General features: G+C 52.1%; 1 gene segment (V, D, J or C); it reads left to right on the top strand.

Annotated features, from left to right (window-relative positions):
- Positions 1-4,664: 4,664 nt before the first annotated feature.
- Positions 4,665-6,681, top strand: LOC110324163. The segment is given in 4 exon segments: positions 4,665-4,945; positions 5,435-5,755; positions 5,838-6,158; positions 6,235-6,681. Coding segments are annotated over 4 exon segments (1,221 nt in total).
- Positions 6,682-13,835: the final 7,154 nt, after the last annotated feature.

The following is a 13,835-nucleotide window of genomic DNA, read 5'->3' as shown; positions in this document are numbered from 1 at the left end:
ACCCAAATGCCCTCTGTCCTGAGGAACCCAAGCTGAGAGATAATCACTTGTGAGGGGTCACCAGGGAAGGCCACTGTCCCTAGCATGCCAGCTCCAAAGCTGAGACAGGAACCAGGGTGCCTCTATCAGAGGCCCTGCATGTCATATCTGGCCCACAGGCTGTTCCTCTTTGTGCACCATTAATAACTTACAGAGTGACAGCCACACTCCTCTGAAGAGCTGCCAAAGGAACAGAAAAAGCAATGGTTAGGGTCCAGTCCCGCCTCAGGGCAGTGACACTCCAAAGGGGCAGGCGTGATGACCGCACGCACTCACATGCAAGGCTTTAACATGAGAGCTGTGCAGAGGAGACCTGGGACCAGATAATGGAGAATAAAGAGCCTTGACCAGAGTGTGCAGGTGTGTCTCCTAGAAAGAGGCCTCACCTGAGACCCCACTGTCCTGTAGTCAACTTCCCAAGAACAGAACAAAAAGGGAACTTCCAAGGCTGCTAAGGCCGGGGGTTCCCACCCCACTTTTAGCTGAGGGCACTGAGGCAGAGCGGCCCCTAGGTACTACCATCTGGGCATGAATTAATGGTTACTAGAGATTCACAACGTCTGGGAGCCTGCACAGGGGGCAGAAGATGGCTTCGAATAAGAACAGCCTGGCCAGCCAGTCACTTACCAGAGGACCTCAGGTATTACAGCCCATGGGACCCTGAGCAAAAGGGTTTGCCGGGGGAGAAGGGACAAACAGGTTACAGGGTCCTGGGTGGGGAAGGGGACACCTGGGCTGCCTTCTAACGTGGACAGTCTCTTGGTCACCGAATGTCCTTCAGCTAACACTTCCCTGCACTAAGGCACACAGAAATTAGAAACTGCTACAGCTATCCACGAAGACAGGGGACTGTGGATCTCAACCCGAGAGGGCTGAACCAAGATAAACTGAAAATGTTGTGAGAAGTTCAAAAACCCCAGGAGAGTCTGGAGAGGAATCAGCCAGCAAGCCATCAGACAAGAATGCAATGACAAATGTCTGATCCAGCAAATGACAGCAAGGAATTTCCCTGTGATAAATTGCCCTGTGATAACCAAGAGGACAGTCCACAGCTGGGCTGACCCGGGCAGCACTGGGCTAAGTTGGGTGGGATCTGTGCTGCACTGGGCTGATATTAGCCAGGATGAGCCAAGTGAAGTGGGCTGGACTAGTTTGGGCTGGACTGGCCTGGAGTAGGCTAAACCAGCTTAAACTAGGGTAGGCTGGGCTGAGGTGAATCAGACTAGGCTAGACTAGTCTGAGCTGGGTTAAGCAGGGCTGGACTCAGCTGGGTTGAGCTGGGTTAAGTAGGGCTGGGCTGGGCTGGGCCAGGCTGGTATGAGTTGGTCTGAACTACACTAAGCAGGGCTGGGCTGGGCTGAGCTGGACTGGCTGGACTGGGCTGAGCTGGGTTGAGGTGGGTTAAGTAGGGCTGGGCTGGGCTGGACTGGACTGGTATGAGCTGGTCCGAGTTGGGCTAAGCAGAGCTGGGCCAGGCTGGTATGAGCTGGTCTAAACTGAACTAAGTAGGGCTGGGCTAGGCTGAGCTGGTCTACGCTAGCCTTACCTGAGCTAGAGTAGGCTGGACTGGGCTGAGCTAAGTTGCACTGGGCAGGGGTGGGTTGGGCCAAGCTGATTTGAGCTGGGATGGGCTGAGATGGGCTCAGCAGGCCTAAGCAGGCCTAGCTGGGTTTAGCTAGATTTAGCTAGGCAAGGCTGAGCTGGGCTGGGCTAGGCTGGGCTGGGCTGGGCTGGGATGGGCTGGGATGGGATGGGATGGGATGGGCTGGACTGGACTGGACTGAGCTAGCTTGTGTATATTCAGTTGAAATGGGTTGGTCTGGTCTGGAATGAACTGGACTGAGCTGGACTAGCCTGAGCTAGATGAGGGAGGTATACTGAGATGGGCTGGTCTGGCTAGACTAAACTGGATTGGGATAGGCTGAGCTAGGCTGACCTGAACTGGCCTGGGCTGGGCTGAACTGGGCAGGGCTGGTCTCAGCTGGACTACACTGAGTTAACCTGGGCTAGACCATACTGGGCTAAACTAGGTTGCACTGGCTGGGTTAGACTTGGCTGAGCTGAGTCAATATGGTCTGAGTTGATTTGAGCTGGCTAAGCTAAGCTGAGCTACACTGAACTAGGCGAGGCTGGGCTGGAAAGGTCTGGATTAAGTTAGGAATGACTTGGCTTGGCTTAGCTGGGCCAAGCTAGGCTGAACTGGGCTGAGCTGAGCTGACCTGGGCTGATCTGGGCAAGGCTAAACTGGAATGGACTGAATTGACCTAAGATGGGCCAGGCTAAGCTAAGTAAGGCTGCCCTGAGCTGAGCAGGACTGGACTGGCCTCGATTGGCCTGGCATGAGCTTAACTGGACTAGACTAGTCTATCTTGGGTGAACTGGGCTAAGCAGGACTAATCTGGCCTGATCTGAGCTAGACTGAACTAGGCTAAGCTGAGCTGAGTTTAGCTTGGCTGAACTGGTCTGGGCTGCACTGGACTGGACTGTGCTACGCAAAACTGAGCTGGTCTTGTCTGAGGTGGGTTGGGCTGGTCTGGGCTGAACTGGATTGCACTAGACTGAGCTTAGCTGGACCTGGCTGAGCTGGACTGCATTGGGCTAAACTGGCTTTCTCTAGATCCAGCTTAGCTGGACCGGGCTGAGCTAGATAAGGTGGGCTGATCTAAGCTGAGCTAGGCTGGTCTCACCTGAGGAAGGCTGTGCTGTGCTGAGTTGAACTAAGCTGAGCTCAGCTAAGGAAGTCTGGGCTAGACTGAGCTGAGTTAGCTTGGGTGGACTAGGCTGAGCTGGGCTGGGTTGAGCTGAGCTAGATTTGGTTGGACTGGACTGGATTGGGCTAAACTAAACTGCTTTGGGGTAGACTGGGATGAGCTGGTCTGAGCTGGGCTGGACTGGTCTGAGCTAAACTAATTTGAGTGGGGCTAAGAGGAGCTGAGTGAGGCTGGGCTGGAATGAGCTAGACTAAACTGGGCCGTACTGGTCTAGGCTGAGTTTAGCTGAGAGGGACTGGGCTAAACTTCCATAAGATGGCTGAGCTATACTAGAGTGCGCTGAGCTGTGTTGAGCTGAACTTGAATTAACTGGAATGTGTTGAACTGGCTGAACTGGGCTGTACTGAGATGAACTAGACTGAGCTGGGACAAGCTGGGACAAACTAGGATTACTGTTCTAGTATGATCTGGGCTGAGACAAACTGGGCCGGGTTGAGCTCTACCAGGCTAAGCAGAGTTGAGCTATGAAATGAACTAGGCTGAGTTGGGCAATTCTAGACTATTCTAGGCTGTTCTGGGCTGACCTGAGCTGGGTGTGGTTGAGCTGAATGAAGTAGGCTATGCTGAGCTCTGCCAGGCTGGATGAGTTTATTGATCTGAGCTGGTCTAGCCTGGGCTGCGTGAAATGGGACTGAGCTGGGATGGGTCAGGCTAGGAGGGGTTGAGCAAGGCTAAGCTAAGTTGTTCTGGACTAGGCCAAACTATTAGAGGTCTTTTGGTCTAGTTGAACTTTCTGGTGCTGAACTAAACTGTGTTAAGATAGAATGCTCAAAATTATTTGTTGGTGTTTTAACTGTCCTCAAAGAAGATTGTGCTGCTGTAGGATGCCACAACAGCTACCAGCTAGACTGGGCAGGATTGTGCTGCTGTAGGATGCCACAACAGCTACCAGCTAGACTGGGCAGGTAGAGCCAATCGGGCCTAGCAGAGATATCCTGGGCTTTCTGAGGGCCTGGCAAGAGCTGAACTGAGCCCTGCTCTCAGGAGAATGTCATGGGCATGTGGACACTCTAGAGCATCAAGGTGGCTTCTGAAGTGGTTGTATTCTCTATGTGCTGCTTTCTGGGATCCATGGAGGTCATCTGGGAGGCAGAACACTGTGCAGGCTAGCCCACGGTAAAGCAGAGAGCCTCACATATCCGAAAGGCTGAGACCAACAGCCCTAGGAAGCAAGGGTCTCACAGTTCAATGTGTCCCAAAGCAGACTTAATGTGCTTCACCAGGAAACAGGTAGTCCTGGGAAGGCTCTGAATCCCCAGGCCCCAAGAGTGGGGACAGAAGAGACAATGGCAATTCATCAGCTCTCTGGGCCACCAAGCCCTGTGGGGGTACCTGTGTCCTGGACATAAAGGACAACCTAGTCCCTCTGTCAACATCACATAGCCTACCTTAAAGCTACTCCATTCATCCTGAGACCATAATGGCTTACAGTCTGCCACCCAGCTCTCATGCTTCATTTATGGACATTCCCTAGATGGTGTCACTGTCACCTGGTTTAAAGGACAGACAGGAGATACCTCACACGTATCCACAAAATTTCCCAATCAAGAAAGAGGACAAGTTTGCCTCTTCATCCAAACTCGTGCCCAGCTTTCCTGGAAGGCCCTGTGCTGAGCCAGCTAGGGGCAGTGAGTGAGCAAAGCCTGGCGGGGTGTAAGGAATCAGGGAGCTCCCTAGGTCTGTGTTTGGGTTTAGAAAATAAAGACAAGACCCAGAAGGAATCTAACCATCTGTCTCCTAGACTGGAATAGGGTCCCCAGAATCCTGCTCCTGTCACAGCTGCCCTAATCAGTTCCCCATGCTGCAGGCATGCGGTGACCTAAACAAGGCTAACCTAGGCCCTTCCTTTCTCACAGCCTCTATCGAGAAACCTCAGCTCTACACCTTGAAGCCCTGTATTGAAGACACTGCTTCCGTGACAATGGGCTGCCTGGTAAAGGACTACTTCCCTGTTCCGGTGACTGTGACCTGGTATTCAGACTCCCTGAACATGAGCACTGTGAACTTCCCTGCCCTCGGCTCTGAACTCAAGGTCACCACCAGCCAAGTGATTAGCTGGGACAAGTCAGCCAAGAACTTCACATGCCAAGTGGCACATCCTCCATCCTCATTCAACGAAAGTAGGACCATCCTAGGTAAGTAAGGCTGGGCTGGCAGATACACTGTGGATTCTCCCTTGGAGATGGAACGGTTTCTGTCTAACCAGGAACCTGGCACAATTTCCTTTCATAGAGGACTTCATAAGAGAATTTTTTTTTCTACTTCTATCATGTTTAGTGTTCCAAATAGATTTTAAAAACTGGTTGAGTGCATATTACTTTTAAATATACACAATGTTAGAAGTCATCATGTATATTTAAGAGGCCTTTTTAAATAAATGTTATTAGTTTAGTAAAAAAAAAAAAAGGAAATGATTAACTTTATAAAAAATAAATCTCCTATATTAAAAAAAAAAAAACAGGGCTGGGCTGGCTACAGTTTCCACAAGAGAAAACATGGTCAGAGCAGGAAGGGCCTCTCATACATACCTATGACAGGAGAGCGGGCACCCAACATACTCGGGGGCCTACCTTGAGGGAACACAAGGCCAGGGCGATACTCACAGCTCACTGCCTCTGCCCTAGTTCGACCTGTCAACATCACTGAGCCCACCTTGAAGCTACTCCACTCATCCTGCGACCCCAATGCATTCCACTCCACCATCCAGCTGTACTGCTTCATTTATGACCACCTCCTAAATGATGTCACTGTCAGCTGGCTAATGGACGATCAGAAGATACCTAATACACTTGCACAAACTGTTCGAATCAAGGAGGAAGGCAAACTAGCCTCTACCTACAGTGAACTCAACATCACTGAGCAGCAGTGGATGTCTGAAAGCACCTTCACCTGCAAGGTCACCTCCCAAGGCCTAAACTATTTCGCCCAAACTCAGAGATGCCCAGGTAGGTCCACACTCGCCTGATGCCCAGACCTCAGAGTTCTGAGGGGAAGGCAGGCTCTCTCACAGCCTTTCCTCCCCGACAGATGATGAGCCACGGGGTGTGATTACCTACCTGATCCCACCCAGCCCCCTGGACCTGTATCAAAAGGGGACTCCCAAGCTTACCTGTCTGGTGGTGGACCTGGAGAGCGAGAAGAATGTCACCGTGACGTGGACCCAAGAGAACAAAAAGTCTCCAGGCTCAGCAACCCAGAGGTCCACCAAGCACCATAACGCCACAACCAGTATCACCTCCATCTTGCCTGTGGATGCCAAGGACTGGATCGAAGGCAACGGCTATCGGTGCATAGTGGCCCACCCTGAATTTCCCAAGCCCATTGTGCGTTCCATCACCAAGACCCCAGGTGAGTACAGGAGAAGGAGAGTGGGCCATCCCTTCTTCATGTTCAGAGAACATGGTTAACTCATGTCTGCCCACAGGCAAGCGCTTAGCCCCCGAGGTATATGTGTTCCTGCCACCAGAGGAGGAGAGCAAGGACAAACGCACACTCACCTGCTTGATCCAGAACTTCTTCCCTGAGGACATCTCTGTGCAGTGGCTGGAGGATGGCGAACTGATTCCAGACAGTCAGCACAGTACCACAACACCTCTGAAATCCAATGGCTCCAATCAAGGCTTCTTCATCTTCAGTCGCCTAGAGGTCACCGAGACACGCTGGACACAGAGAAAACAGTTCACCTGCCGAGTGATCCATGAGGCACTGGGGAAACCCAGGAAACTGGAGAGAACAATATCCACGAGCCTTGGTAACGCCTCCCTCCATCCCTCCCAGGCCTCCATGTAGCTGCGGTGGGGAAGGTGGATGGCAGACATCCGCTCGCTGTTGTAACACCAGGAAGCTACCCCCAATAAACACTCAGTGCCTGATTAGAGCCCTGGGTGCCTGTTCTTGGAGAAGGCAGGTTGTGGGCAGAAATATCTTGGCCTGAAAGAAGGGACACCCCCAAGAGAGTGACAGGAGAGAAGCATGGCTCACCCATCTGTCTATGTGTTGGGTATTTGACAAATAGGACATCACAGGACTTCAGCATAGGTACCCCTGGTCCTTCCTGCCCTTCACTGTATATCATGCACCTGATCTCTAGAGATGTAGCTAAAATGAGCCAGTCTGGGAGGCCTCAGCACCCACCTCTCAGTCTTGCAAGCTCCTTCTCCCGGGCATTCCTGGATACTAAACCCCTTCAGGCAGAGAAACAGCGAAAGTCAACATCTAGGATGCAGGACTCAGCATGGCCCTGCTACTTCCCTTTCTACTCAACAGCCATTGAGGCTGAGCCCACAGCCCTGACCACCTGCCCTGCCAAATGATCACGCCAGGCCTGGTGCTCCTCATCTTACTACTCAGCCTCACTCCAACCCAAATTCATCCCAAGGACCAGAATGGGCTGCCAGCCTCATACAGTCAGGTTCCCCCATCTATGATATGTTTGTACACTCATGCACACACACACACACACACAAACACACAAACAGACACACACACAGCTAGGCTTCATTGAGCTCTCTGGTTTAGCAATAGCCCAAAGCAAGCTATACATTCATCCCAGGCCCAGAAGGATAAGAAAACCAGGACCAAGACATACCCATACCCATTCCATACCCAACCACCAGCACATATGGCTTACACACCTGAGACCAGTGGCTCCTATCATGTACACACACATGCACACAAAGGAACCCATACACACTCATCATTTCCAGAGGTAAGTATCTAGCCTTTGAATCTGAGACACCTCTGAGGAACACCAATGGCAGAGTCCACCAGCACCTCAGCCTCCAGACTAAATCCTTACACTTTGGCCCACCCCAAGCCATGAGAGATGGAGGAGGGTGGAGGCCTGAGCTGTGGGAAAGCAGAGACAGGAAGATGAGCTGTTTGGTGAGAGTAGTAAACCAGACAATGGGGATACTAAGGCAGGAGTAGAGCCCCTCCAAGGCTCGAAGTCTGCTTTAGAGTCCATGTGTCCTGACCTGCTCCTCAGATGCCACAACCAAGATTCCTGGATCCAGAGCACGCATGCAGGCCCTAGAGATGCACCTATGAGCTCAGAGCCCTTCCTAAGAGCCCTGGGCACTCTCTGAACAAAAGGCAATTCTGTAGAGAGGCATCCTGTGGCCAAAGACCCTAAGACAGTCACACACACACACACACACACACACACACACACAAACACAGGTAGGCTTTATCATGCTCTCTGGTTTAGCAATAGCCCTGTTGATGGTGGGGGATACTGGGTCACTGTGGGCACTGGAGTAGAAAGAAGGAATGAACAGTCAGGGGAAAGGACACCTGCCTCTAGGGCTGGACAGAGCAGGTGGGATGGGGACCTCTTCATCAGAACTGCATGAGACAAGTATGGGATCTACCCCCTCCCCACTGTCACCTGGAGTCTGGGGAGCTAACTGGCTGGTCCCACCCCATCCCAGAGCTAGACCTCCAGGACCTATGTATTGAAGAGGTGGAGGGCGAGGAGCTGGAAGAGCTGTGGACCAGTATTTGTGTCTTCATCACCCTGTTCCTGCTCAGTGTGAGCTATGGGGCCACTGTCACCGTCCTCAAGGTGGGATCCTGCACCCCAGCGGGTGGGTCTGGGAGGGCTAAGCCAAGCTGCAGAGCCATCCTCACATACACCTTTCCCCCAGGTGAAGTGGGTCTTCTCCACACCGGTGCAGGATACACCCCAGACCTTCCAAGACTATGCCAACATCCTCCAGACCAGGGCATAGGTGCGATGCCAGCACCCATGCAGGCCTGCAGCCATGTGTGCCTGAGCCTCCTGAGGTGCCTGTTTGCCCTTGAGATAGAAGGGAGCAGAGACCCCTAAAGGCACCAGCGATGATGAGATATCAGCATCCCAAAAAGTTGCAGCTCAGAGCACCTAGGTGGGCTATCCTACACAGATGCTTTGAGACAAGGCTTAGAAGAATATCTGTCCCTCATCAATTTGACCTACGAGATGCTGGCCACCTGGGCTCATCTCAGGTCTATGGGCATCAGGACCTCTCTGATTTGACTGAATAACCACGAAAACACAAGAACTTAGAGTCTAGAGTTCCCACTAGGCCACACCTAGAGCACAGAATCAAAGCTGGGACACTCAGAATCAACCCAAAGTCCAGACGCTGGCTCCTCAGAAGGAATTCTGCCCCACTGACTCCAGACAGAACCCGGCCTTTTCCTACAGCCCTTTGTCTGTGAAGAATAAAGAGACAGACAAGCATTCAGGGATAAGGCCACAAAACTGAAAGGAGTGCTTCAGACCTCTGGCCTAGGCAGCAGGTCCTACTGCAGGATAAGGAGCCTCCCACAGGGCAGCAGCAGACTCTGAGGCCCATCAACCCCCACCCCAGCCCGCAGCCCTACTTTGTCTCTGGGCTCCTTAGTAAAGCTCTTTTCTGTAACTCCTGAGAGTACTTTGAGAAGGTATTTAAGGTCACCATTGTGATGACAGGTCCCAAGAACATGGGCAAGGACTATATGGTGAAAAGCATGGGGAATCAAGTAGCCACCTCTGTGCAATCCTACTCAAATCGCAGAGTTCTGGCCCAGTCTCCTCCCGGTCCCTCACTCCTGCTGACCTCCTCCCAGGCTCACCTCTCACTTCTTAGGCTGATGTGAACAGCAAAGCCAGGGGCACTAATGGTGGAATCAGGACCCTGTTGGGAACCTGGCTGCAGGTCACTCTTCAAGACCACTATCGCCTGACCCCAGCTAGGACAGCAGAGGAATTAGGTGACAGCACACAAGTGTGCTGAAGCTGGCACACAGGTGTGCTAAAGCTGGCGGTGCCATCCTTGGGACATGAACTCACATGACAAAAGACAGGCTTCTCTCATATGTAATGATTGTTAGGGAACTAAGAAGAAGAAAGACCTCTTCATGGGATGGAAAAGCCCAGTGGTCTGTGGGGTTTTCCTGCAGAAAACGCTTCAGTGGTGAGAACACTTCTAGTAAGGATGCTGGGGTGGGTGTGGCTCTGCTGGGCCCCAGGTAAAGGAAGGCATGAGAACTACTTAGACCATTTTGAGGGTGAGGTGGCCAAACAACCTTGTCATCACAAGTGGTGACAGTCTCACAAGGAGGTCCACACGGGAGTGTCAGGCTCAGCACCATGGGGAAACTAAGAGATAAGCCTGCTGCCCAGGACCAGGCCATAGCCCCCAGGCGTCTGTCGAGTCCAGCTTCTACAGGCCTCAGAGTAGGGCCTGGATGGCAAAGGCACAGCAAGCCACCCTACTGGGTGCAGAAGACCCAGGCCTGGGAGGAGGATGATTGTTCTGATGGGAGGAGAGGCTCTGCTCAGAATATGTCCCAAACCCCAGCCCTGGCCAGCTCACTAACGTGTGTATTCATCACTCGCAATCACTCATAACGTGTGTATTCATCACTTGCAATCACTCATAACGTGTGTATTCATCACTCGCAATCACTCAAACACCATCACTCACAAGCAAATGTTTGTCAGACCCACTCATGTGGCAGATATGCATGGCAGGTGAGCACATGTGCACACACACACACACACACACACACACACACACACACGATACTGTTCAGTCTCATACTCAGATGCACACTGTCTCAGGAAGCCCAGACTTGGCCCACCCTTTACTCCTGCCAGATTCTCCTACGCCATATCCCCTGTCAAGCTGAGGCCTAGGTACCCCTCTTCCTCAACCAGCTCATAGAGCAACATCCCTGAAGGCACAGTTCCGTGTCTTCTTCTAATGACTATCCCTCCAAGCCACGAGACCCCACAGACACTAGACACAGGCAACAAGGGCTCAGCTCAAAAAGCACAGTGTGACAGGAACTCCCACATAGAAGCAAATCCCCACCTAGAAAGAGGGAGAGTCCACAGAGAGCTGGACTTGCCCTAGACAGCCAAGACAATGACCCTGACATCTACATACCATGGATGACCCCTAAAACTAAGAGGCTATTTTCTTCTCTATATCTACCTATCAGTCCGCCATGGAGGGCTATATGGGAGTCCCCAAAAGATACAATCACATTTTGGAACCCATAAATGTAGGCTTTGGGGAATAGTTCTTCACAAATATGGCCAAAGTAAGTATCTCAAGATGAGGTCATCAAGGACTAGCTAGTGGACTTTAACCTGGTGACAAGAGTCATAAGAGACAGAAGCAGTGCCTGCCTTCTCCAAAATCAAAGTGTCAAAACTAAGAGATGGCACCAAACAGAAACACCATGCTCAACACTGACCAAGACCAATGGGAGGCTCATGAGGGACTGCATAACAAGAGCGGGCACAAGTGCTCAGATAAAACCACAACACACACTCAGCCACTGTAACCCTACATAGAAAATGTATCTATGGGACATCAGCTCAACTGCTGGTCCCACCTCATAGCTGTGAGCAGACAGCTGTAGCTTGAATCACCTGTCCAAGTGTGCACGCTGCACATACTTGATGACACACTGTAGCTGGTGATACCATGTTGTCATGGTGCCCTGTGAGGGTGCCTTCTGACTTGGTCTGGCAAACCCTAAGACCAAAAGGAGGTGCTTGGTTCATGAGGGCAGTCTCATGGCAGGACACATGGCGTTAAATGAGCATCTGTGGACTAGGAAGCAGCCTTTACCAGACTGACTGTCCCAGCACCCTGCATCACGCTTCCAGCCTTGAACCTCTACTGACCAAGCCACTGCATCCACTCGCCCTGTGGTATTCTTTAACAGCAACAGAAATGACTAAGACAGGCAGCCACAATGTCTCCCATTGCTGATGGCTCCAGGGCATGCTTGGCCTGATGACAGAACCTCCATATCCCCCTTGAGACAGGCAGATCTCTGGAGGCCAGTACCAAGATCTCTACCCTCTCTACCTCCCAAACACCTTTGACTGGCTTCACAGATAAGGGGCTAAAGGGACTTCAGTTCATTCCACACTTTCCAAGACTGGTGCAGCAGTCCGTCCTCTGCAACATATCTATCCAAGAACCCAGAAAAGGCCAACTTCCCCAACTCAACACTTAGCACCACTGACACCCAATCATACCATCTGATTTACAACCCTCCCCCTCCAGACAAGGCTGTTCCTAGGCAAAGACTGTCTGGCACCTTGTGAGGGTCCAGAGTCATGTTATCATGTAAATAAGGCTCAGTGGCAGAGGCAGCCTACAAAGAGGGACATTGTGGGGAGGGGACAGTAGGATGTGTAGAGGATCAAGTAAAGGGTGGAATCCCTACCCTGACAATCTTTGAGGGACACAGTAGGGCAAAGGCCCATCCTGGGAAAGCTGTGATAGGGCAGATGGGATCCGAATGAGTGTAGCACCTAACTGTGACCTGCAGGCCTCCATGTCGGCCCTCAGGCTGGGACACCTACTTTCTGATAGAACTAGCCATGGAGGTAGCCACAGCTCATAGCCAAACCATTCCAGACACTTGCCCCACCCTGATGTCAACCCTGTGACCTCAAAGCTATTCTTTGGAGCCTCCTTGGCTTAGGGGCCCCTCTGGAATAGCCCTGTTGCTCTAGAGTAGCCCTGTTGCTCTGAAGCAGCCCTGTTGCTCTGGAGTAGCCCTATTGCTCTGGAGTAGCCCTGTTGCTCTGGAGTAGCCCTGTTGCTCTGGAGTAGCCCTGTTGCTCTGGCTCCTTGACAACAAGCTCTCAGGTCTCTCCTTCTGTCCTCTCTCCCTCCCCATCTCTGTCGGGGATCTCAGAGAAACTAGACGTTTATTTCATTCCCTTTCCTGCATCTCAGGCCCCAAGCTACCCCTGTGGCCATGCATGTGGAGTCCTGGCTCCATCAAGGCCCGTGTGGTCAGACACACCTGTCTCCACCACAGCCAGACCACAGGCCAGACATGACGTGGAGGCAAGCTGCCACAACGTGGAGGTGGAACAGGAAGTGGGTGAGGGACCCCATCTAGGGGCCAGACACACAGTCATGCAGCCCCCTCACCACTCAGTCTGTCATCCACAGGCAACCACACACAGAGAAAAACAGCTTCCAGCCAAGGTTTCGCCCAGTCCTAAGCTCTCTACCGTAGGCCAGATGGCCTTTAGCCATGAGAATGGACCTTCAGTGTGGGATCACCTGGCCACAGGAAGCCTGGCTGTCCCCCTATGAAGGACACTCAACAACATTGAGCAGGTGGGTCCCGGTACCATCCGGACTCCTCTGCTCATTGGTACACTGAGGAGTCTCAACCAGGCCAGGCCTAAGAGCATAAGAGAGAGAAGCATTAACAAGAAGGAGAAGGTGATTCAGAGAGCGAGAGCCAGAGGAATACAGGACGTGATCACAGGCACAAGGCCGTGTCGTGGTCTGAGCTGCAGAGAAGAGAAAAAAGAGGATGAAACCCAGCTTCCTGGAAAGCAGCAACAAGAGACTCCCAGGCAGGACAGAGGCGAGGATTAGGAGACAACAACAAAGGATGGGGATGACTCAGGCTGCTGTGGCTGAGCTGAGCTAAGCTTAGCTGAGCTGAATGAGACTGAGCTGGGCTGAGCTGGGACAAGGTAGGCCAAGTTGGACTGATTGAGCTAGTCTAGAATGGGCTGGGCTGGTCTCAACTGGACTGAGCTGAGCTGAACTGAGCTAGACTGAGCTGGGCTAGTCTCAACTGGACTGGTCTGAGCTGAGCTGAGCTAGGCTGAGCTGGGCTAGTCTCAACTGGACTGGTCTGAGCTGAGCTAGGCTGAGCTGGACTGGTCTCAACTGGACTGGTCTGAGCTGAGCTGAGCTGAGCTAGGCTGAGCCAGAATAAACTGGACTGAGATGGGATAAGGAGGCCTGACTTAGGTGACTGAACTATTCTGGAATGGGATGAGCTGAGCTAGGCTGGTCCAAACTGGACCGAACTGAGCTGGACTGGGGTAGAATGAGGTAAACTGGGCTAAACTGGGCTGAGCTAGGCTAAGCTAGCATGGGCTAGAATGCTCTGAGTTTGAATGATTTAAGCTGGCCTGGGGTGGAAACACTAAGCTAGACTGAGCTGGGCTGAGCTGGGTTAAGTTTAGTTGAACAACAGTAAACTAGATTGGGC

This window comes from Mus pahari, chromosome 7 (genome assembly GCF_900095145.1).
Source record: "Mus pahari chromosome 7, PAHARI_EIJ_v1.1, whole genome shotgun sequence".
NCBI classification, from domain to species: Eukaryota; Metazoa; Chordata; class Mammalia; order Rodentia; family Muridae; genus Mus; species Mus pahari.
This window is presented reverse-complemented; position numbering and strand designations above follow the sequence as displayed.